The sequence below is a fragment of the Populus euphratica genome, unplaced genomic scaffold, assembly GCF_000495115.2.
Source record: "Populus euphratica unplaced genomic scaffold, PopEup_1.0 scaffold4.1, whole genome shotgun sequence".
Lineage (NCBI taxonomy): Eukaryota > Viridiplantae > Streptophyta > Magnoliopsida > Malpighiales > Salicaceae > Populus > Populus euphratica.
Window position 1 is genome coordinate 578,220 of NW_011499859.1, and position 23,025 is coordinate 601,244.

At 32.5% G+C, this 23,025-nt stretch overlaps 2 protein-coding genes and 1 pseudogene across 3 annotated transcripts; all 3 read left to right on the forward strand.

Moving 5' to 3' along the window:
• Positions 1 to 565: 565 nt before the first annotated feature.
• Positions 566 to 3,434, forward strand: LOC105124180 (uncharacterized). Its single transcript, XM_011024081.1, has 7 exons — positions 566 to 603; positions 639 to 940; positions 1,085 to 1,218; positions 1,542 to 1,652; positions 1,752 to 1,902; positions 2,215 to 2,492; positions 2,971 to 3,434. Exons 2-7 carry the CDS (start codon positions 683 to 685, stop codon positions 3,209 to 3,211), a joined length of 1,173 nt encoding a protein of 390 aa, XP_011022383.1. The 5' UTR covers positions 566 to 603; positions 639 to 682; the 3' UTR covers positions 3,212 to 3,434.
• A 1,328-nt stretch (positions 3,435 to 4,762) lies between these two features.
• Positions 4,763 to 7,369, forward strand: LOC105124181 (putative phospholipid-transporting ATPase 7; annotated as a pseudogene).
• A 917-nt stretch (positions 7,370 to 8,286) lies between these two features.
• LOC105124182 (uncharacterized) lies at positions 8,287 to 11,231 on the forward strand. Of its 2 annotated transcripts, none has more exons than XM_011024084.1 (4): positions 8,287 to 8,556; positions 8,648 to 8,750; positions 9,817 to 10,000; positions 10,909 to 11,231. In XM_011024084.1, the coding sequence occupies exons 1-4, from the start codon at positions 8,476 to 8,478 to the stop codon at positions 10,910 to 10,912; spliced, it is 372 nt and encodes a 123-aa protein (XP_011022386.1). In that variant the 5' UTR covers positions 8,287 to 8,475; the 3' UTR covers positions 10,913 to 11,231. The 2 variants fall into 2 exon arrangements, with proteins under 2 accessions (XP_011022386.1, XP_011022385.1); XM_011024083.1 differs by having other exon boundaries at positions 8,288 to 8,556; positions 10,904 to 11,231.
• Positions 11,232 to 23,025: the final 11,794 nt, after the last annotated feature.

The window sequence follows — 23,025 nt, forward strand, 5'->3', positions numbered from 1 at the left end:
TTTTAAGAGATAAAATTGAATAATAAATATTCAAAATAATATATATATATATATATATAGCAATCAAAAGTTTAAGAACTAAATGTTAAATAATATGATATTTTTAATTTTTTTACAATTTCCGGAAAGTGTTTTTTTTCAAATTTTATTGGAAAACACTTTTCTAAAAACTAAGTTAAATTTTTTTTTAACCGAAAAGTATTTTACGTTAGCCAACTTTTTTAACGACAAACAAATACAGAAAAATTTAAAAAGTATTTTTCAAAAAAATCACTTAAAAAAAATATATGATAAATTTGAAGTAAGGGCTTGATTTTATCACATTTACAATAGAGTTTTAATTTGATAAAATATAAAACTTCAATGACTATCTATTAGATATATGTTTATTTTTATATTTTATTTTTTTAAATTAATTTTTTATTTTATTTTAAATTAATTATTTTTAAATTATTTTAATATATTTATATAAAACTAATTTAAAAAAAATATAAAAAAATATTATTTTAATATTCTTTTATTAACAAACTCTCAATTCTCAAACACCCTTATAGCTTATACCACTCAAACCGGGTTTGGTGAACAAGAACATCTTCATCTCCCAGGCCATCGAACGACACGCAGTCATTCTTGTAAAGAAGTACACAAGAGCTCACGTGCAGGCAAGGACAGCATAAAGTCAATGTCTTCCTCGTTCTTGCCATCGACATTTTTCGCAACTCAAAGAAGAGCATCCCAGAAATTAGGAAACCCAAAAACGGCCGGACCTCTTGATCCGTGTATAACTCCTCCTCCAAATCCCAGACCCATCTTTCAGTTTCTAGCTTTTGGATTGATTATATTCCTCGCCTTGCTTCAGTTACTACCTGCCACTCATTTTCGAGACCCATTCGACCCTTTTAGAAACTGGGCTCCTCTCCATTCTAATTCTTCTTCTCCAGTTAAGTTCAGTTTATGCTCATTTTTGTTTTATATAGCTGGAAACTTTTTTTGTATTTGTGTGGTGATCATGATTGATGCTTTATTGTGTGTGTACTTGTGACTAATAGTTCTGTTTTTACTTTTACATTTTTCATGGTTATAGTTGAGAGAGTTTAGGGATGCAAGAATTGGTGATGGAGGTGGAGATAATGGAATGGTGCATGTTGTTTCATGGATGGATTGTTTAGACCTCAGAGCTCTTGCAGTTCTCGCAAATTCAACTCTGTCAAGCTCAAGGTTTGTTTCAACTTATGGAAGATGATCCTTCCATTGCTGTCAATTTAGTAACTGATTTATGGATAATCCTTGTATTGTTAGTGTTGAAAAGGGGCTTAATTTAGCTAATGCAAATTTTCAACACGGGATGTTATATCCTTTGCATGTTTATTGTCTGTATCAATATTTTAATTTCATATTGTGTATTATAGTTATTGTTTTACCTTTTTCATTGGCTTATTCAATTGCTTGTTATTCTTTCTAGTGGGAGTTTAAACTTGGTGCAAAAGGCTTGTTATTATGTTTTGTTGATCTCTTTCTCTTTTCTTGTTGATGATGATCAGCCATCCAGATTTGGTTTTCTTTCATTTCTTTATTCCTGGAGGGAATGAAGACAAAGTTTCTTTCTATAAGTTGAAGGTCTTGTTTCCACATTCAAACCTTGAAATTCATGGGTAATTACGTCTATTACTATTATATTTTGAAACATAACAATTCACTTGGAGAGGGTGTTATCTGTTCAATTGTAATGATGTTGTGGTGAAATATTGTAGGCAAGAGCAGGTTAAAGAAATAGTGAGGACTGTTTTTTCTGGGGGACAATATGCTGAACCCAGTTATGAGGAAATAGTACCTTTTATCATACCCACCGTGCACAATTTCTTCAGAAAATTCATATATGTCTCAGCGAATGTAATTATGAAGGTTAGTTCTATACATTTAGTAGTCGCCTCTCATTTTCTATATTGCTAGTGTTTAGAGTGTTTTTTCCCTGCTTTGTTTATCTTTTTGATGAAATGGGTTATTCTTTTGAAATGTAGAAACGAGCACAAATGAAGCTGTAGAAAAAAATATTCTAAAATCCTTGTGATTTTTACTTGGATAAGTGGCATTAAGATTTATGCCTTTTTTTGTCGGAGGATAATTCATGATATTATAAATGGCAACAGAGTATTTATCCAGATGATATTTGTCCTGAAAGATCAGTGTCATCAAGTTCCTTTACTTCTAATGCAGGCTAGAGTTGAAGAACTAATTGGAGTTGACTTGAACAACTATGCCATAGCAGCAGCTGAAGACTGCTCCCCCTCCCGAAGATTAAAAAACTATGTGAATTTAGATGTGTTGGATGCTATTCAGAGATCGGCTTCAAAGGCATGGGTATCTGAGACACCTTATGCTAAGGATTCTTGTTTGCCAGACTTCAGCGTAATAGTTATTAATGCGAGGAAATTAGAGAAAGATTTTGTCGAGATCGTCTTATGGTGGAGCAAAGCTATGAATTTGAGGGAAAGGTTTCAAATTCTCCTCTAATTCAGATTTCCTTTCTACATTTATGAATCTGACATGGCACCAGTTCACCTTTTGAGCTTAATTTTTTGACCAAGGTGTTGTTTTACCAGTAGGAATTTGAATGCTTAAGGGTTTGTGATTATTTCATCAGTTTGTCGAGTGGTGGGATAGAACAATTGCAATATAAAAGGAATTCAGGATTAACTTTAACATTCTATGGAGTGTTGATGCACTTTTAAGTCTCATTTAAGAAAACAACAGGGCCATTTTGGCAGGGTGGTACATAAAATGTCGAATGAAAACAGTGGATAAAGCTTCTAAATGTGTTATTTTTCGTACTTTATTATCACCTGGCCTCAAACTGTTTCATTTGTTTCTGATTGCTAGAGAACATATATTATTTTAAGGAATCACTCATCACTCATCACCATCCCCCCCCCCTTTTTTTTTCTGTTTTTTTTGGTCTTGGGTTATTTGCAGGACCAATAAAAAAAATGTAGCCGTTGCATTAGCACTCTACAATAGTTATCTCAAGCTTTCTTCATCTTGGCTGGTCAAGGATTTCTCATCATCCCAAGTTAACAACAGTATGATTATCCACTACGATGGGCCCAAGGCTAGTTGTAAGGAATCCATCAATGGTACTGCCTCGGAACACGGTCATGGCAATGTCTGGACTCAGTACCTTCCTTCAACCTCATATCGAATCTTGGGCAGGTAGGATATGTACCTCTGTAACAATGCAGAAGCAGGGCATGGGATGAAATTCACCTTGAGATGTATCATAAGGCACTTGATGTTGTAAGTCAGATCGAACATGAAAATGTACATCTTTGAGATAATTGAACATTTAATTATTTTTTTCTTTGCTCTGATGTAAATGATACATATCTAATATGAAGGGAAATTTTCTCCACAGTAAAATCGTTTTTTTGTTGTAGAAATTAGCCATTATATGAAGGAATTTGGTTACAAGTTTCTCTCATAGGAGCAGATTAGAGGCATAACCATTGTATACTTTGGCTCTTATCTACTAGTATCAATTTTGATTTGAGCTGTTGAAGATTATTTGAGATAAGAATCCTGTTAGTAGCACAGTATGATAGGTCTGAAGTTTCTGGAAAATTATATGTTCATCTGATGGGATTAGATTCTTGTGTGTAGCTAAATCATTGTGCACCTGGATAATTTAATGCTCGGTTCACTAGAGAAAACTATCTGTCATCTGATTTTCTCATAATTATCTTTCATGATGCTTGAAACATCATGTGGAGTTTCCTTGAGGTCAAACAGTAACAATCAAGACAAGAAAACAGCCAGTCCGAGATAGTCGAGATAAATCCAGGAAAGAAAGCATAGACTGCCATGCAACGTGTTTAATACAGTAAGAACTACAGCCTGATTCTTCTGGATTTTTATTTGAGCTTAGGGATTGTTTAATTTTTTTAAATAAAAGGAAGTAGCCGTTGGTTCCTAGGTCCTGTCTTCAATTGTTTTTATTTCCCTACTACAAGCTTCGCAAGTTTTTTCCATTTTATCTTCTCTTAGTCCCACTGGAATCCATTTCATAGCCGGTAAGCGTGGCCGCAATCAAATCATATTCCAATTTTCATTGAAGTCCCATCTGCTCTGCTGATTTTCGTAATTCTGGAGGAGATATTCATTTTCGGTTGATGATTACCTATTATGTCGTAACCAGAGCCCGTGCTATAGTGGCATTAAAATAATTCTTAAACAGATTTCTAAAGAAAGTGCAATGGAATGGTAGAAAGAAAAGTTTTTATTGGAGGACATAAATAGCACGCTGACTTGCACACTTACTGTCCTCCTACATCCGGCACCATTGACTACAATGTTAAGCTTTGTTTAATAATGCATCAGCCATGAAATGTGAGGATTTATGATGGCTAAATTACAAAACATATCTTGTATTTTGTATTTTGAGCAAGATAATACTTTATACATATAAAAACATGAAATAGTACAAGTTTGTCATCCAACATGTGTTATGATATGATCCAAAACGCTCTTGTTATAATAAGATGCCTCTTTATTTCAACAGAATTTCTTAGCAGGGGGTGATAAGATGAACTTCCACATGTGGACGTTTATACCGCGAGTTCAACATCTCGGATTCAGAGGAAAGTTTACAAGATCTGGCTCACAGATCCAGAGGGAGTTCACAGTATACTAAATTAACTAGCTAGCCGTTTTTTGATAAAGATGCTAGCTTACTTTATTTTGCAGTAACCGTGTGTCTTTCTTTTGGTATTTTCACGTTGTGACTTCGGAAATTTCGAAGGGATGCATAAACAAAGCTGACATTTATTGTATTCAGATGAGAGAGTTCCGCCGCATGTGTGAAGCCCAGTCAAAGGCCTGCAAGCTCCAACAAAGTCCAAAATTTTGCGTTGGTGTTGTCTTTCTCAGAAAAGATAAGTGATGGTGAAAGTTTAAAAATTGATACGAGTATGGAAAATCTCAGTAAGCAAAGAAATGGGTTAATTTAAAAGGCAGACATTTCCAATTTGATGTGGGATGTCATCAGCACCCGCTGTTTCATGTTAGAGTTCTGACAAAGTTTGGATGGAGACAAGTTGCACTCACTTGGCTATTAAAATCATTAGGGCTGGTCTTGAAAATTCTGGTTTTGGTGTTGGTGAAATGAAACGGTACTTTATATTTTCTTATAGTTGAAGTCCTATTTTCTATATCATTCTGCGTTAACAGAAATTTGTGTAGCAAGAATGATGCGGGAATCATGTAGGAGACCACAGGGTAAGGTAAGATGGAGCAAACTGTATTCATTTTCATGCTTTAGACCGCAAACATCCGATTCTGATTCTGCTCAGGAGTTCATTGGTCAGCCAGGATTTCCTCAGGTGATTTTCTGCAATGAACCTCAACTGCACGAGAACCCTACAAGTACACAAACAACTCGGTATCCACAAGAAAGTACAGTGCTGTCACTTTTCTACCCAATGCACTTTTAGAGTTCCGCAGAGTTGCCAATTTGTATTTTCTTTTGACAGCAGCGTTGTCTATCACTTCTTTGGCTCCTGTTAAATTTTGATTGCTCCATTGGTATTTATGGTGGGAATCATCATGCTCAAAGAGGCCGTTGAAGATTGTTATAGGTTTCCGCAGGTAACTTGAAGCAAAACATGGCACGAATTCTGATTTTCTCCTCGCATCATTTGTCAGTTCTCATTAATTATTATCTGTCACTTTATTTTCCATCACCCTGACATTTCAGAATTATTATATTCTTACTTTAAAGTGAAATTTAGATAGATTTTCATGCTCTGACTATGCTATCATTAATTCTCCGCAGGACTTGAACTGTAAAGGCTCGTGCAGGAAATGGCTTATTTGTGGATAAATTGTGGAGTGGACTTCCGGTAGGAGATGTTAAGGTTAACGAGGATGAATACTTCCCGAGTGATCTTCTTTTGCTGTCTTCAAGCTATGAAGATGGTGTTTTTTTTTGTGGAGACTACGAACCTTGATGGAGAAACGAATCTGAAAGTCAAGAGATAGAGGTCACATTTGATCTGAATGAGGATGCCAAATTCAGTGAACTCAAAGCTTCTATCTGTTGCGAGGATCACAATCCAAGCCTTTACAATTTTGTGGGGAATTTAGAGTTTGATAACAAAATGTACCCCTTGAGCCCTTCTCAACTACGATTATGTATATAGAGTCGTGATCTTCAGCGGGCATGATACAAAAGTGGTAAGGAATTCCACAACGTCACCATCAAAGCAAAGCAGGCTTGAAAGAAAGACGGATAAAGTCATCTACCTACTCTTCTCTATACATGTTCTGATTTCGCTGGTAACTTCCGTCAGGTCTGCGGTGGTCACCAAATCTGATATGGGTCAATGGTGGTACCTTCTTCTGGAAGATTCCGATCCACTCTTCAATTCGTCAAAGCCTGTGAAATCAGGTTTTCTACAGTTCACAAGGGCTCTCATATTTCTCTTTATGTCTCCATTGGAGCTGTCAAAGTTCTACAAGCTATGTTCATTAACAAGGATATACAAATGCATGATGAAGCAACCTGTGAGTCTGTACAAGCTTGAACTTCAAATTTGATTATAGAACTTCGGTCAATTAGAAATCACTGTGTCAGATAAAACTGGAACTTTGACTTGTAATCACATGAAACTTCAAATTTGATTGAAGAACTTCGATAGGCTTGCAGAAAATGGTAGGGCATAGCAAGAATCAACAACTTCACACCTTTCAAATTACGCAGAAGATGGATTTCGAACTCTTAGCATTTGCTTACCGAAAACTTGAGCAGGCCGAGTACGAACATTGGAACTCGCTATTTATGAGGCAAAGACGACAATAGGTCCTGAGAGAAGAATTACTCGATCAGGCAACCGAAAAAAATAGAAAAAGAACTAATTCTGTTGGGGTTTGCTTCTGTCAAAGACAAGTTGCAGAAACGGGTTAGCTTTCTCTCTTTCTGAGTGAGTACATGCGAGGGATTGGAAGTTAAACATTTTGTTTTATGGAACTGATGCATCATTCTTGACTTCTACATTAGGTTCCAGGATGCATAGATAAACTTGATCAAGCGGGGATGAAAATATGGCTGCTCACTGGTGACGAGAAGGAAACTGCAATAACTATCGGGCGAGGTTTATGAATGTTTCTTAAGAGAGAAATGTCCCTAAAGGAAAAGAGAAGAAATGTGGAGATCACCCTAAAGTGTCTCATTTTTCTCTGTTCTGCAGATTTTCTCGCAGCTTACATCTGCAGAACATGAAACAGTTTCATGTATCTTTGAGCACGGAAACTGAGTCCAAAGCCAACCGAAGGTGAAAACTTCAAAGAGAGATGCTATTAACAGCTTTTTTCCATTTGTGCACCATCTCAAAACTGAGAAATCAGTGGAAAAGATAACGTAATGTCATGCAAACTCCAAATACACTTAATGAGGAGCTCTTTTTTTCCTTGCCGTGTCTTCCTGTGAACTTGGTTGGTAATTGCAGATTTTCTTTGGTACTAACAGATTGCCTTCTCATAGTATTTCAGGCTACGAAGGAGGATATTGTGCATCAGAATGAAAGTTCATGTCTAAATACTAAATATTCATTCATATATAAAATAATGTAAATTATATTTTAAATTCTTACTTAATCATTTAAATTATTAGATTAAATTAGTTATTTAATATAATATTAGAGTTTTGTAATCACACAGTCATAAGTTTAAATATCATTATTTTTATTTATTTAATAAAAATTAAATAAAAAATAATATAAATCTATACAAATTTCAAGCTCAAATAATTATCATTTAAAAAAATATATTATAAAAAAATATAAATTATATCTTAAAATTTTATTTAATCATTTTAATTATTAAATTCATTTGTAAATTTATATTCAAAATTAATTATACACCATATTTTAACCAAGAAAAGAAACTATTTTTTTTCCCTCGGAAGAAATAAAGGAAACCTTGGTATAATCACCAACCCATATATCTCCATCCTTAACGGAGTCCCAAAATAAACTATTTTATCAATTTAGTCTTAAATGTTTCACACATTTCTCAATTGGAATTTTCTATAAATGTTTACTTAACATGTCTAAGCACATTATGCTATAAAACGATGCTGTTCGTAAAACTTGTCCAAAACAATGATAGATATTGATAAAAGGATCCAGCTGAGAAACGTCCAAGACGTTTCTCGGACCTAATTGCTAAATTATTTTGTTTAGTGACTCAGATGATAATAAAGTGGCTAATTTTAGGTTTTCAAAAAAATGATTTTAAGTAGAGAAAAAAAAAACAAATTCTAATTTAACGGACTGCAACTGTCTAGCTGCCAAAACCTAAACGCCTCCATTTCCTCTCTTCCCAGGGTTTGCTCGCTACCTCAGAACACAACCACTGCCACCACCGAGCCGCCATCTCCTCCACCTGCGGAAGAATCCGGAGCTAAATAATCACAAACCCTCTCACATGGATAACAGAGGAGAAACTTTGGTTGATAACAGTCCCGAAGACATACGCTGGCTCTGTAACCTGTCAGAATCGGAGCTTGTAAGTTAAACATGGATTTTCTCATTTATTTCTTGCTCGTATAATTCACGATGAATTAAATAGTTTTATTTTTTAAAATTTCTGTTTGCAGGATATGCTTATTAGTTTAAAATCATTAATTCTTCATCGGGCAAAGGTACTCGGTCATGATGAACTTGCCAAGAAATTCGATTCACCGACGCTTCGAGCCATCGGTATTTTTATGCTCTTTTTTTCTTTTTCTTTTTTAATTAGTTTTTATCGATTGTAAATTGATATGGAGTTATGGTGAACTGTTGAAAGTTTAATTCAGAAAATAATTTATGTGAAGGGAAGGTGCGATGAGCCTAAGTGTCTATCCGGGTTTTATTTGACCTGCACCAGAAGGTGTGCGCCAGAGTTTCTCACCATAAAAAAAAAAATATTCATGCATGCTGTGCAATTTTTGCATTTCAGTCGTGTGTGTGAAACATCTTTGCTGAGAATTTGATTCTAACTCGCCACGCATGTATTGTATGCATGGCTGGAATGCGATGCTCATGACATGTTTGACTATTGCTAGTGTTGCTCTGAGGTCTTTCTTGTTAAGTTGTCTTATTTATTTGTTTGTTTGGTGTACAGGATTAATTTTTATTAGGGTTTGTACTCTGTTTGACTTGTTCTCAATGACGATTGACATTAGAACTGGAGTAAAATGTTGTGAGATTAATTTGGTGGCCACGTTGTTAGAGCTTGAGATGCTTAATGTTATGTGGCCCTAACTTGCATTCTAGTGTCATTTATGACCTCTGCTACGTCCTCCAAACCCAATTAGTAGTTGAGAATCCACTGAATCTTCTAGCCCTTTAAGGATCACATTGCAGTGCTCATCTCTATAAGCTAGTGAACACAAACATGATGTCCAGATTCCAATAAAGAAATTGATTATTGTGACCCTCTGATTGTCGTAGGTGTTTGATATGATTAAAAATGAAGGGTAACTGAGTATGATGAAAATTGGTCACTGAGTGGTGCAGTTGTAAATTTTTGAGGCTGCCAAGTGACTGCATGGCTCAAGTGCTGAAACTGCAATTGTGAATCACTCTTGATCATTTGCATAGGATCCTTATTTGGCAGCTCCAACACTAAAAAAATGCCCTTACATGCTGAATATAATAACAGAAAGTCTGCATCATTTCCCTGGCTGAATGCACCTTCCTTGTAACTCGAATCAATTCTGTAAAGTTTTCAAACTTTTATAGTGGCTAAGAAAGTCTTGTGTTTTATCTGAACCATATGCAGGGCTCTTTTTGATGGAATATCTGAAAGGAAAGGTTAAAGATTTATCACATGTTCAAGACTTGACTAAGCTTGCTGCATTCTCAGATTGTTGCAATCTATTAAAAGGTAATCCTGGGGACAACTCCAGCATTGAAGAGCTGAAGGCTTCCATCGATATTGATGAAAGAAGGAGACCAATCAAAAGGTATTAAGTATCTCAAAGTGCAGTTGTTAATGACTTAAGTTATGATTTATTTTCGTTAGATGCTTGGACCTCACTGATAATTCTAGAATTATTTTGTTATCAATTCATTTACCTACCTTCATTGGATAGTTGGAATTATATTGGTGGTGATGCTTTAAAGGAAACAAGTCATGATTTTGTGCAAGATTTGTACTAAGAACACCATGATTATCATTCTAGATTTAGTATCTAGTTTTTGTCAAAGATTTGATCTCTCTGTCTTTCCTTGTGCTTTTATTCTTGCCGCTACAAGAACTTTCATCTAAAACTGCATCCAATTGATCAGCATCTGGTTCATTTTGTTACTTTGATTTTCCTGAAGGACTTTGATTTTCCTGAAGGACGATTAATACTTGTTCATTAGTTTAGAGAAAATGCTTGAGGGTATGTACTTGCTGAGAGATTGTCCTTTATTTCTGTGTGGTCAACTGATACTGGTTCCTGCAGATTTTAAGTTAAAATTAAAGGTGATGTTTGCGTTTCTTTGGCAAACTATGGATTTTTTTGCAGCCCTATTATCACTTCCTTTACAACCGAAGTCTACATCCTTGAAAACATACCCAACCACAACCATACAGGCTATGTAGTCATTGTCATTCACGTTTCCTAGATTGCAAAATCGATCTTGGACAATGAATCAGTTTCTTGCCAATTGAATATGTGAAAAGGTTTTTCTGGACACCAGTGCCTATCATTAAATTGATTAGACGTGGCATACATTTTTGTTTCTCTGCTGATTGTTTGTTTGGTGGTTCCTTGCTGAAATTTGTGGCTATTAAAACAAACGGTATTGATGAAGTTCTACTGTCTACCCATGATTTCTGATACATTTGTTAATCTTTCTGTTAATCGATTTTTTCGCAGACCAGGTGAAGAGGCAACCAAACAGAAGAAACAGAGATTATGACATTATGTCAGCATTTCAAGGCAACACCGTTGACTAACAGCAGTTAACCAATCTCTCAGAGGAAGGCAGGCTTTTTCCTGATGTTGGCTCCAAAGATGCAAAACTGTATCTATTATTTTGCCACGAACTAGGCTTTCTACCCTCCTTTGTGGAGCTTGTATGTGAACATGGGAAGATCTATATATAAAGCAATCTAAAAGAAAAAAAGAAAAAATCTCCAATAGATTGTTATTAATTGAGATAGTCACCAGTTCAATCTAGAAATGCAATCTTAATTTTGGTGCAGAGCTTGCTCATTGTTTTCAAGCCAATATACGTATTTTATTAGCCATTTATCTGAGAATCCTGGTGAAATAAGCTTTGTGCAAGCCATTTATCTGAGATGCAAATCAATTTGGGTTATAAGCCATATGAGCAGCTATGGAAGCCATTCGGGTGAAAAAGCAAACACAAAACTTAAGACAAATGCCGAATTCAAGATCACCATGGAAGTCCAGTTATGGTCCGAGTTCTTCTGGGTAGGCCAACTGCAGTCCGAGTTCTGGTGTGAAAACTGAGATTGGATTTTGAATCAATATGTATGCCATTGTTGAGCTGCATGGCTTGATGAGCTATTTCATAATGGGGACTAAGGATTCATGGGATTCTTTGGGTGGGGAGGGGACAAGAGTGGGGATGTGATGGAAGAAGCCACTGAAATACATCGAACAGCCTTTTGAGGGAGTGGGCTTTAGTAATTTCGTCATTCTTTCTCCTGTTGCGACCAGAGCATGATTCTCTTGTTGGCCGCGCTTGTTTTTTTTTGTACCAACAAACGCATGGCAACAAGGGGCCATGAGGGCCCTCTTGCTCTTTAAAGATCTTGAAAGGAAATGTCAAATTCTCCTTTCACGTACAGCAACATTTTTTTTTTTTTCATGTCTAATTATAAAACATTATTTAATATCCCAATTCCTAATCCAATAGATTGAAGCAGTTCATAAGTTGAAGAAGAGTTTCCCAACCCTAATGGACACACACTCTGCTTCAACAAGTTCAGCGACAATGAAGAGCCTCTCTTTTGGAAGGGAGTAGGCTCCCTAAGCCAGAAGAATCAATTTCTGCTCTACAAAGTCAAACTCTCCATCCCCTTTATCAAAATAACCCCCATGCTTTGTAACATCCGAAGACAGTATCATAAATTAGCGCCATTCATCCAAAGTTTGTTCGAGGCCAAAAGAAATGATTAAAGATACACCACACTGTCCCCCCTCGCTCTCCATATCTTTCTTTTTTTGCTACTTTTCCTCCTCGTTTATTCCAAAATTTCACCTACAAGCTTCCATATATATATATGGAGACAATCACCGAGCAAGTAGACGCCCGAGACAAGGGTTGATCAATGACAACGCAAGGCTCTTGAAACTATGGCAATTACTTGAATGGTGTTATGAGGTACCATCAGGAGAAAAAAAAAACAAAAAAAGTGGATAAAGAAGCTGGATAGGTCTACAAGCCATGCGAAGGGATCTTATCGTATCATAACCTTGTACAAGATTATAACATGGTGTCGGTTTAAAAACGAATAAACGTACACTAATCACTTTTAATTAGTGGATAATGGACACAGGACCTAAAAAAGATTTACTTAAGCATCAAGGCACCCTCTCCCAATGATGTTATCCTCCTATAAAATTTATTCCCTCCATGAATTCACCCAAGACAAGAAGATGGCTACTGTCTCGGATGGAAAAGCAATTCCACCAATGAAAATGTAACTCAAATTCTACTTCGAAAATTATTCCTATATAGTATTATTGTTGATTAGCAAACAAACATGGCCTTATGACTTTGGGCTGATTAGTAGAGGGAGGTTTATTGTAAAGGTCAATGTCACCACATCATTTCTATGATTTTGTTCATGTTAAGCTCCAGGCAGAATCTTTCAATTGAAATCATTCAAGGGAAAATCTTGGTGACAGTGCTAATTCGACCACTCCTGTTTCTTTCTTTTTTAATATGAAGCAAAAGGGCAATGGGATCCCGTCTCTTTCCTGCCATGATTCAAAAAAGTGTAAAGTATCCCTGATTATATTACCATTATTTTTATATATATTATTTTCTCCCTGTAAATATTTATTAGCAATTTCCTGCCGGCCGATGGAATAAGTTTTATGATTGTATTTTATTGCAGAAGTAAAATTGATTTCCAGTAACAAAATTATTATAGGCCTGTCATTATCCTTATCCTCATCCTCAGGACAAAAGCTAAGAACATGCCAACATAACTTTTTTATTTGTCTGTTTCATTTTTCTTACCTTCCTATTTTATATTTCTTCGTGGTCAATTTTTGTTACCTCGTTATGGATGACAAGGAACCTCTTTAGAGTGTGCATATTCTTGTGTTTAGAAAAAAAATTGGTTTTTTTATGATTTTTTATTGTTTTGATGTATTATTGTCAAAAATAAATTTTAAAAAATAAAAAAAATATTAGTTTTATATATTTTAAAAAATAATTATTACTGTAATATCAAACAATAGTACCTTAATTTTTTAATAAAAAAACTTTGTGCTTCGTCTTCCTTTTGATACGGCTTCAGACTTACAGAGGTAGGATGCAAATAACCACGGATTAATAGAGTGTTGCTTGTTTGTTAATCTCTATCACGTACCAATTACTGAATGTTGCTGAATACTAATCCCAAGAATTTTTCTATTAATGTATTGATCAAAGATGTATTGACCAATATATATATATATATATATATAGATGTCGATCACATGGGTTTGAACTGAAGCAAAAACTTTTGGGACTGCGAGCATTAATAATATGACGATTTGCTGGAGAAGATCTGTATCTAGTGTCGCCATAAAATTAAACAAAACTTGATATATTATTAAAGAAATAATTAATACGTAAATAAAACTATGAGCTGACCACTTGCCCTTATCAAACACACATGTAACATATATACAGGAAGTAGGTGTTAGTGAAGAGTACTTTGGTGGATTAAATCATAAACTCGATCAAGTCTTCGTGAGAAATAAATTAATAAATTATCATCGTTGGGAATATTTCGGTAAGACGAATATTCCAAACATAAATAATTAAAAAAAAAAAAAAAAGAAGAAGCAGAAAGGGAAACGACTAAGAATGAAACTCTCAGCAATTCTTTTTTATACAAATCCTTGGATCCTAAAAAGTAAAGAGCTCCAGCCCTCGTGTTTCATGTCATGCAGTTACTTGGCTGGACCAGCTACCTAAAAAATAAGTTTGACCAAGATTATTTGCAGAAATTTGCCATTCATGTTACACGATCTTAGACTATATATCTAACATCCTGTGATTATTCCTCTTGTTTCAATGAGAGACTTTGAGCATCCTTGAGTCTTCTTCTTCTTCTTCTTCTTTTTTCCTTAGCTAAGAACAAACATGCTAGTGCAGGAATCCTCGATCTTGAAGCTTTATTGGGTGGACGAGTCAAATATTTACTTACAAATTTGCTTGAAAGGGCAAATGTACGTTCCCACCCAGGAGGAAAGAACCATTTCACATAATATATATATATATATATATATATATATATATCGGAATTTAACCTCTTTTCTGTTAGATTTGTGTTTTCTCTCGTTAATTTTCTTCAAAAACTTTTTTTAATTAAAAACAATTTGTTCCCTTTATGATTAAATTTTTTTTGAAAAAAATTGATTAATTAAAAATAAGTTATTCATGTTAATCACCATTGAAAAGATTGATGAAAGAAAAGCACGGAGTTGATTGCTCTCCTATGGAGTTGATTGCTCTCCTATTTGGAAATGCAACTTAAATAGAGATTGACTAAAATTAAATTAAATTTTTTTAAATTAATTTTTTATGTTTTTGGATTATTTTGATGAGTTAATATAAAAAATAAATTTTAAAAATAAATAAAAAATTATTTTAATATATTTATAAATAAAAAATACTTTAAAAAATAACTCACACTACATTACAAAACACATCCCAAGAAAAATAGCAATTGCAAATCACGTACCATAATGCTAAAAATTTGTGTGAGAATTGTATATCACCGAGGGTTGTTTCGGGCAAAAAAAAAAAATGAGTATCATTTCTTCTATATTGGGACCCTCTTTGATTTGAATTTCATGCCTTTTATGGTTTCTAAAAATTTGAAATTCTTGTTGCTGCCTCTCCTTTTCTTTATACCAACCGAAAGAGATTGTCGTTTGTTTTTCCTCCTCTTCCAACGCTAGAAAGGATATCTCTATATGGGTTGACTAAAATGACTATGTATATCAAGGAACATCACTATAACATCATCACCAATATGCAATATTTCCATTGCTTTGACCCGAAAAACACCTAATTAAATTGTCTCTAAGCGGCGGGTTCTAGATTTCTTCCTCCATGATAGAATAATTGTTTCACCTAATTTACCTGCCTGGGTGAATTTCTTTGTTCCTCCAAGGGATGCAAAGGAGTGTGACTGTTCCATCATCCAATTGCGTTCTTGGATGGTGAGAGTTAGTTGAGTGATTGAAGACATGGCTTTGAAATTACACAAGACACTATTTGAACACTGGCTTATAAACCAACATTGTCGGATTGACATCAAGTTAATTAAGACCACTTAATTAGTTATTGGGAGTTAATTTTGTGTCTGCTCTTCTTCTCGAAATTAACCCCCCTCTCTCATAGCCAAATTAACTCTTTGTTTGCTAAACTTTGGCTAAATTTGTATTTCTAAATCCTCGATGATGAAAACGATGTTTTGCCTAAAGAGAAAATGACATGGCGGAAAAATTCCATGTTCTTGAAGTATAAATCTTAATTTAAGTTGGGTTACATTATGACAATTAGTAAAATAAGATTAATTTATGTAAGATCCATTTTAAAGAAAATAAGATTTATAACCCACTAAAAATATTAAGAATATTTTTATATTATAATTGTTTTTTCTACTTATATGTAAGATCCATTTTAAAGAAAATAAGTTTTGTAACCCGCTAATAAGAATATCTTTATATGATAATGTTTTTTTTTACTTATATCTATCTATTTTTATAAAATGGATTTTATTAAATTATATATATCTTGAGCGTCATAAAATTTATCAACAAGTAACCAGTAATGACATATGATATTTATTCAAATAGAAATTCCTTGATTTAAATCACCACAGCGTTCTCAGGCAGGACAGTAAGAAGTTAATACAGTCAGCCTGGTCAGTTATAGGTAGAAATCTAGGATCCATGATGGTAACTCGATTGATTTTGATTAAGTGTGAAAACAATCATGTCAAAACCTAATGATGACGACCATTGAGATCATCAAATTGAAGACATTAATTATGAGTTAGTTAGGAAATTATGAAATCCTTATGTAACCATCAACTTTTAGAAATGTAAGACCGTTTACTACTTTCTAGGGCTTGATTAAAAATGATAAACCACCATGGTTTGATTAATCCTTTGGTACCACCTAGCTAGCACTGGAGCCCTACATCGATCCTTTCCATCGTGCAGCGCCCAGCGTCTTGCCTTGCCTTTTCAAAAGCATGCCATAGGGTAGCGGTTGGTAATTGCATCTTTAGTTAGTTTTGTTTTGTCATCTCCACTGATTTCTAATGCCAATCAACCTTTTTTTAATTATTAATTAGCTAGGGTTCAGCATCTTTAGTAAATAGTTCGGTTTCTGTTCCTAAATTTTTAAAAACGGGCCAAAAAAAAAATTGTTAGTTAAAAATAATGAAAAACAAGTCTTCTGTGTTTGTTTCTGAGTTTAATTAGAAATAAGAACAAGAATTGCCGAAAAAACCCAGGATAATTTTATAATATTCATAAATTAAGTTACTAATAAGTTATTTTCTAAACTTATTTTAATTTAAAAAAAAATAGATAAATGCCATGCAAGTGAAAAAAAAATAATAGATAAAAATATTCTTATATATTATTTTAAATAAGTCATGAATCTTATTTTTTAAATGGTCATTATATTTGTATCTATATCTTTTTCACATAAATTTAATAAAATAATTAATATGACATAACTAATTATCTCATACGCATCATAATTTTTCCCCCTAGATTATCATTAATTTGAAGTTGTAATCTATATAGTAAAATTGTAACGTGGTGCATGGAATATTGTAATGGGAGGCTTAGAGAAGAAATTTCATATAGATATGACAGGTTTATATATATATATGTTACCATGAGATTACCAAGAGACGATTTCAACTTCTTGTTGTGTAACCATCCAACCGTCAACCTTTAAGGGGAAAAATCCAGTTAAAGAAACCTCTATTTTAAAAAACAAAAGTTCTTCCAGCCATTGATAGGGAAGTTACTATTTATTAATTGATTAACACACTAAGCATGCAGTGTCTGGTATTTATTAAACGTGTAATTGTGGTTGTTTTTTAAAATATTTTTTATTTTAAAATACATTAAAATAATATTTTTTAAAAAAAATTATTTTTAATATCAGTACATTAAAATGATCTAAAAATATTAAAAAATATTAATTCCAAAACAAAAAAATAAAAAACTTTTAAATTTTTTAAAAAATACAAAAACAAACAAGGCAGAATAAAAGGAAAAGCAGGTTTTGTATTCCAAATTAAGAAATGTTGTTACGCTGTTCTCAAACATGTTTTTAGGGTTAGTGGGAGATGTAATTAGTGTGTTCTTGAAGCGTATTCATTGACCAAATGCTGGTAAACCCCACAGTTGACTAATACACAATTATTGTATCCATTAACTCAAAAGATTATGCAATTGAGCACTTCATTATGAGTTAGTTTAAACAGGGCCACCTGAGATTGATTTAGCGCACATACACATATGGTTAGCTTATAAAAAATTAAAAACAAAAAGAAGAAGAAGAAGAAGATTTAATTGGACCATTTATTTTGTTGTTTTTACTCTCCCTTTTTTTGGTCACTGTAAAAGGACATGGAGACTTGCATGCGCGCGATACCTAAAGCTGAAGCAAGTTCTTGATTTAATTAATCAGATTTTGATCTTCAAGTTTCGTAATCATTGCTTTGATTTAATTTAATTAATTAACAATCACTTCTCTTTAATGATATATATAGCTGACTTTTGAAGAAGAACAACATGCCTTGCTCATATTCATAATTATTCTTGCCATGATACTGCTACATGCCATGCTTGTTGGAAATTAAAATGCGTGCGTTGCTATATTTGATCAGCAACGCTTCATAATATTAGTTCTATATTAGCTTGACTTTGATATTTGTCGAGTGTACTATTATTTCATGGTGTTTTGTATTAATTTATCCTGCTCAAGATAACTACCTGTATGGATTGATCAAATTGACACGCCTACTTGCAAAATGAGCTACCGACACCACTCGTGTCCTCTTCTTCATTCTACATATTTTATTAGTTTCCACCTACAATGTTGGTACCCTTGTCTACTGTTGTGGATAACTCCTCAGCAATGTTATTAGACTCAATTTCGTGAGTCAACAATGTGATTTGTAAATTGGATTGTTGGATGGGTTCAAATTTTAAAGCTGATATAGCGTCCCTAGAATACTAAAATACGTAGAAGTTGATCTGGCGTGATGTAAATGATTTGAAGAATATATCTACAAATCAGTCAACCAAGTAAAACCTTGTTTGAATATTATATTTATCCAAAAAATGACATGCAAAAATCAAGATTTAGGTTATAAAATCAAGATAAAGTGATAGAAAAGAATAAAATATAATAGAGAACAATATGATTGTACGAAGGTGAATTCCAGAAAAAAACATTAGTTACACAAAAAGATAAAGAAAAATGAGGGTGAGAAAAAACATTAATTATAGATATAAAAATTTTAATTGAATTGAAAATAGCTTTAATAAAAAAAATTAAAAAAATGAGGGTTAAACTAAAAAACATAGATTTCAAGATGAAATTGAAAGAAACAATTTTCAACAAAAGTGCCAAGAACAAAATTAGAAATTAAAAAAGAGAAGACTAGAATGAAAAACCAAACATATGAAAAATTATATTGAAGGACTAAATTAAAAAAAATAAAAACATTTATAAATAGAAAAAAATGAAATAAAAAAATTAATAGAATGAGGATTGAAATTGAAAAGTAAAAATAAAAAAGATGACAATAATATACATTACCTATCAAAAAAAAAAAACAATAACATGTGATAATCAGATTATTGTTAGCTATCACGTACCACTCCAAATAAAACAAGATTGATAATATATCTAGGGAGACGATGGAAGATGAGTTACATTCATCTGGTGATGTCACGTGCATCGTTTGAAGAGCACGGATATCAACCATGTATTGAGGCATATCAACACGCTCCAATAACTTAAAACATTAAAAATCTGAAAAAAAAAGAAGTAAAATACCAAAATGGGGTGGCTAATATAACAGCGGGGGAAAAGGGGTGGAAAGGGTGATGATGTTGAATCGACTGATTCTAATGCTGGTGCAAGTTTTACGGGAGAAGATTTTGATGAGACTACATGTAAAAGTTCTTATAAAAGGACTCTGATAAGTGCAGTCGTTGATTTTCCTGTGGAAGTGGAGCATGAAGTTATTTGGTTTGAGGAGGAATCCGATGATGTTGAGGATGATCGTGAAGAATGTCCTGCTATTCGTTTATCGTCTAGCCATAAGCTATCTCTAGCAGGTTGAATAACTATTTGTCAATAATCAGTGTTGACTTCCTAGCTATGTATGCTATGCATTCGGCTTGTTTACCAAAGGGTACTTGTGAAGCTATTGAGAAGATTTCTAAGAGGTTCACATAGGGTGATGCGAAAGATATATGCTCGCAAAGTCCATTTAGTTTTAATGTAACGGGTTTGTAAAACTGGTAGCTTGTGACGTTGGTATTATTTCTGAGGAACAGCGCGTAGTATTGGACTGTTAGTCGGTTTATTGATGATAATGGACAGTGGAATTGGTCACTGTTCGATCACTTACTTCCGATTGAGGTGTTGTTAGGGTGGCGGCTAGCTACTTTCCTTCCGCGTCGTGATCGTTCAAATATGTTTCAGTACCCAAAGCTCCATCTTTAATCTTCATTTTTTTTTTATTGCATGGTCGGTTTGTTTGGAGGGAACTAGTAATCAGGTATCCTTTAATGCTGGATATTTTGATAGATAGATTTACATGAATCTCACCGGTGGTTATGGCAACTAAGATAGATTTACATGAATCTCACCGGTGGTTATATATGGCAACTAAGGTGGGGATCATATTGCCACTGTGTTTGGAATTTCAGGATGAATACTTTAGAAATGGCAAAAATTAGCATAAAAAATGAGTTGCAACAAAAAATAAATAATTTTGTTTATTTATATAATCTTCAAAAAAAATTAAACAAGAACATGATTATTAAAAGATTAAGTGTTGGGGTGGCTAGATTTATAATGATAAATCATTAATTTATGACAAAATAATAAAAATATATATTGTTTTTTTTACATAAAAAAATAGAAGAAAATGAACATAGAAAAATCTTGTGATATGTTATAATTTAAATATTATCGATGAATTTTTCAATAAAAGCTAGCAACTATATTTTTTCATTAATGATTTTATCAACAATATTGACATGTTAGATTTATAGATAAAAATAATAGAAAACCACTTATTTAATTTTTTTTATACCTTGAATTTTACTAGTAATTTTCTTGGTATTCGTAAAAAAAATTTGTTAATAAATACGGATAAAAATAATAATACTATGTTTCATCAGTAAATCTCATTATAATTTAATAATAATAATTTTTTATTAATATTTTTATTTATATTTGATAAATTTTTTATGGGGTTTCTTTAAAGCCCATACATACGGTTCTCGTCATGACAATCTTAGTTATGCGGTTGCAAAATGTTTGATTCATGACGGTGGTATTCTTAAATGAGTCTTGTCGAAATAAAAATGTTTGATTAAAGGAAATGGCACAAAAAAAGAAAAAGATAACAAGTATAATCGACACAAACTCTATTAAAATAGGATCATTACACTAAAACTTTAATTTAAAAATTTTATTATTAAATATTTTATCTACAAAGAATTTGTTTAAATATAAGTTAAACAACTTTATTTGTACAAGAATTTGTTTAAATATAAGTTAAACAACTTTATTTGTACTAGTACTAAGACTATATTTAAGAGGGAAAAAATCCTAATAAATAATTATAGGGTTATTCTATTATTTCTAAATTAAATAAAAAAATAAAATTATAAAGTATAATATATGTTTTTCTAAACCAAATAGGAAAAAAAATTTAAAACACCATAAATGAAAATATTTTTCTAAACTAAATAGTAATGAAAATAATTAAAAAAAATAAATAATTTTTCTTAAGAATCCTCTCTCCTAATATTAGAGAGAAATTCAATCCCGTGATACTCATTCAAGACTCTTAAGTCTCCTTTTTTATTTATTTTTGTTGTATAACAATTTTAGGTATAAAATTCATTCTTTTCATGTTGAAATTTGCATAAAAAATAATAATTAGAAAATTATTTTTATTCCAATAAATACTAAAGTAATGAATTGAAAATTTTAAATTTATTTAATCAACAAGTGTTGTATCTACATAGCCCTTGAACAAAGCTATTTTTGTAATAATAGTAAGTTTTTAATAAAAAAAATTAACATAGCTTAAATCAATAAGTTTTTTATTAAGTATTTTTTATGTTGTTGTTGCACTCAACTTCTAACTTATTAAAAATAACATTGTTGATATCATCATCACTACTATTAATATTATTATTTATACTAATTATTATTAATATAATTATCATTAAAATAAATATTATAAATTGATGAATAATATTAATACATATATAACTTATTATAAATGATATCATTAAAATCTTCATAATATTCATCTGGATTAGATGGTTTATAAAACAGGTTTTTAAATTTGGTCAAAGATTAAATTAATTAATTTGTCACCATAAAATTTTCAAATAGAAATCCTCCTTAAAAAAGGAAAGCATATAAAAAGGATTATATATTTAATTTTTCTATTTGGCACAAACACTATAAATTAACAATATACTAAAACATATGGATATGGAGTTTTTAATGTAGCAAATTTCATTATATATTCTCTTATAAATGATTATGGATTGAAATAGTTAATTTAAAAAAAAATTCATTCTTTTTTAAAATAATTTAATCCTTGAATTTATTTTTCATAATTTAGTTTAGATTTGCAGCCTTTTTTAGTTTAGATTTGCACGCATTGTATTTTTTTAATTTTTTTAAATTATTCTTATAAATATAGTAGGTTAACTTAAGTTAACTCAGATGAATCATATATTTTTATATCTTAATATTACATCAAAATACCATTCATGATTAAAATTAATTTGCAAAATTTATGCTTTTATTTATTGAGAAAATGATGCGATCATGTGTTATATTTGTTTTCTTTTACCAAGGAATTAGCCCATGAACGGGATGATACTTGAATGCATGTTGTTTTTCGATCAAGCAATCTAAGATCAAATTGTGCTAGTAAGAGAGTTTTTGTTTTTTACTGTAACTGTAATAAATTAAGAAAGTAAGATGAGGTGTCTGGTACATTACAGTCCAAAGACCAACAGCGCTTTGATGGAAAACAAAGACGCATCCCATTCGCTCGCTGCATCATGGTGATTCGTGAATCTATTCAGATGGGCCCACCAGACAAAAACATCATTGCATATCTTTAACTGTCAAAGGCATGCCTTTAACCATTCCATTTTCTGCCGTATTATAATTGCCCAAGCTATCATTAAGCTGCTGTGTTACTGCTCGCTCTCCAAGCTTAATCGGAGGTGGTAAATATATAGGTTGTTTTCTTTTTTTATTTTTCTTAAGAAAAGAAATCTTATGAGTATATCGATCTGATAAAAGAGATTCAGACTTCATCTTCCTATATAAAAAAAAAAATGATGTAAAACAAAAGAAAAAGAAAGGGGCGCCGAGGGACGTCGCAATTCAAGAGATGTTTCTTGTCGACCAAAAAATCACCGCTTCCTTTCATGGGACCCATCTCAGATGGACTGGCTTTGCTTATAAAACCACCGCTCCCTCCCCT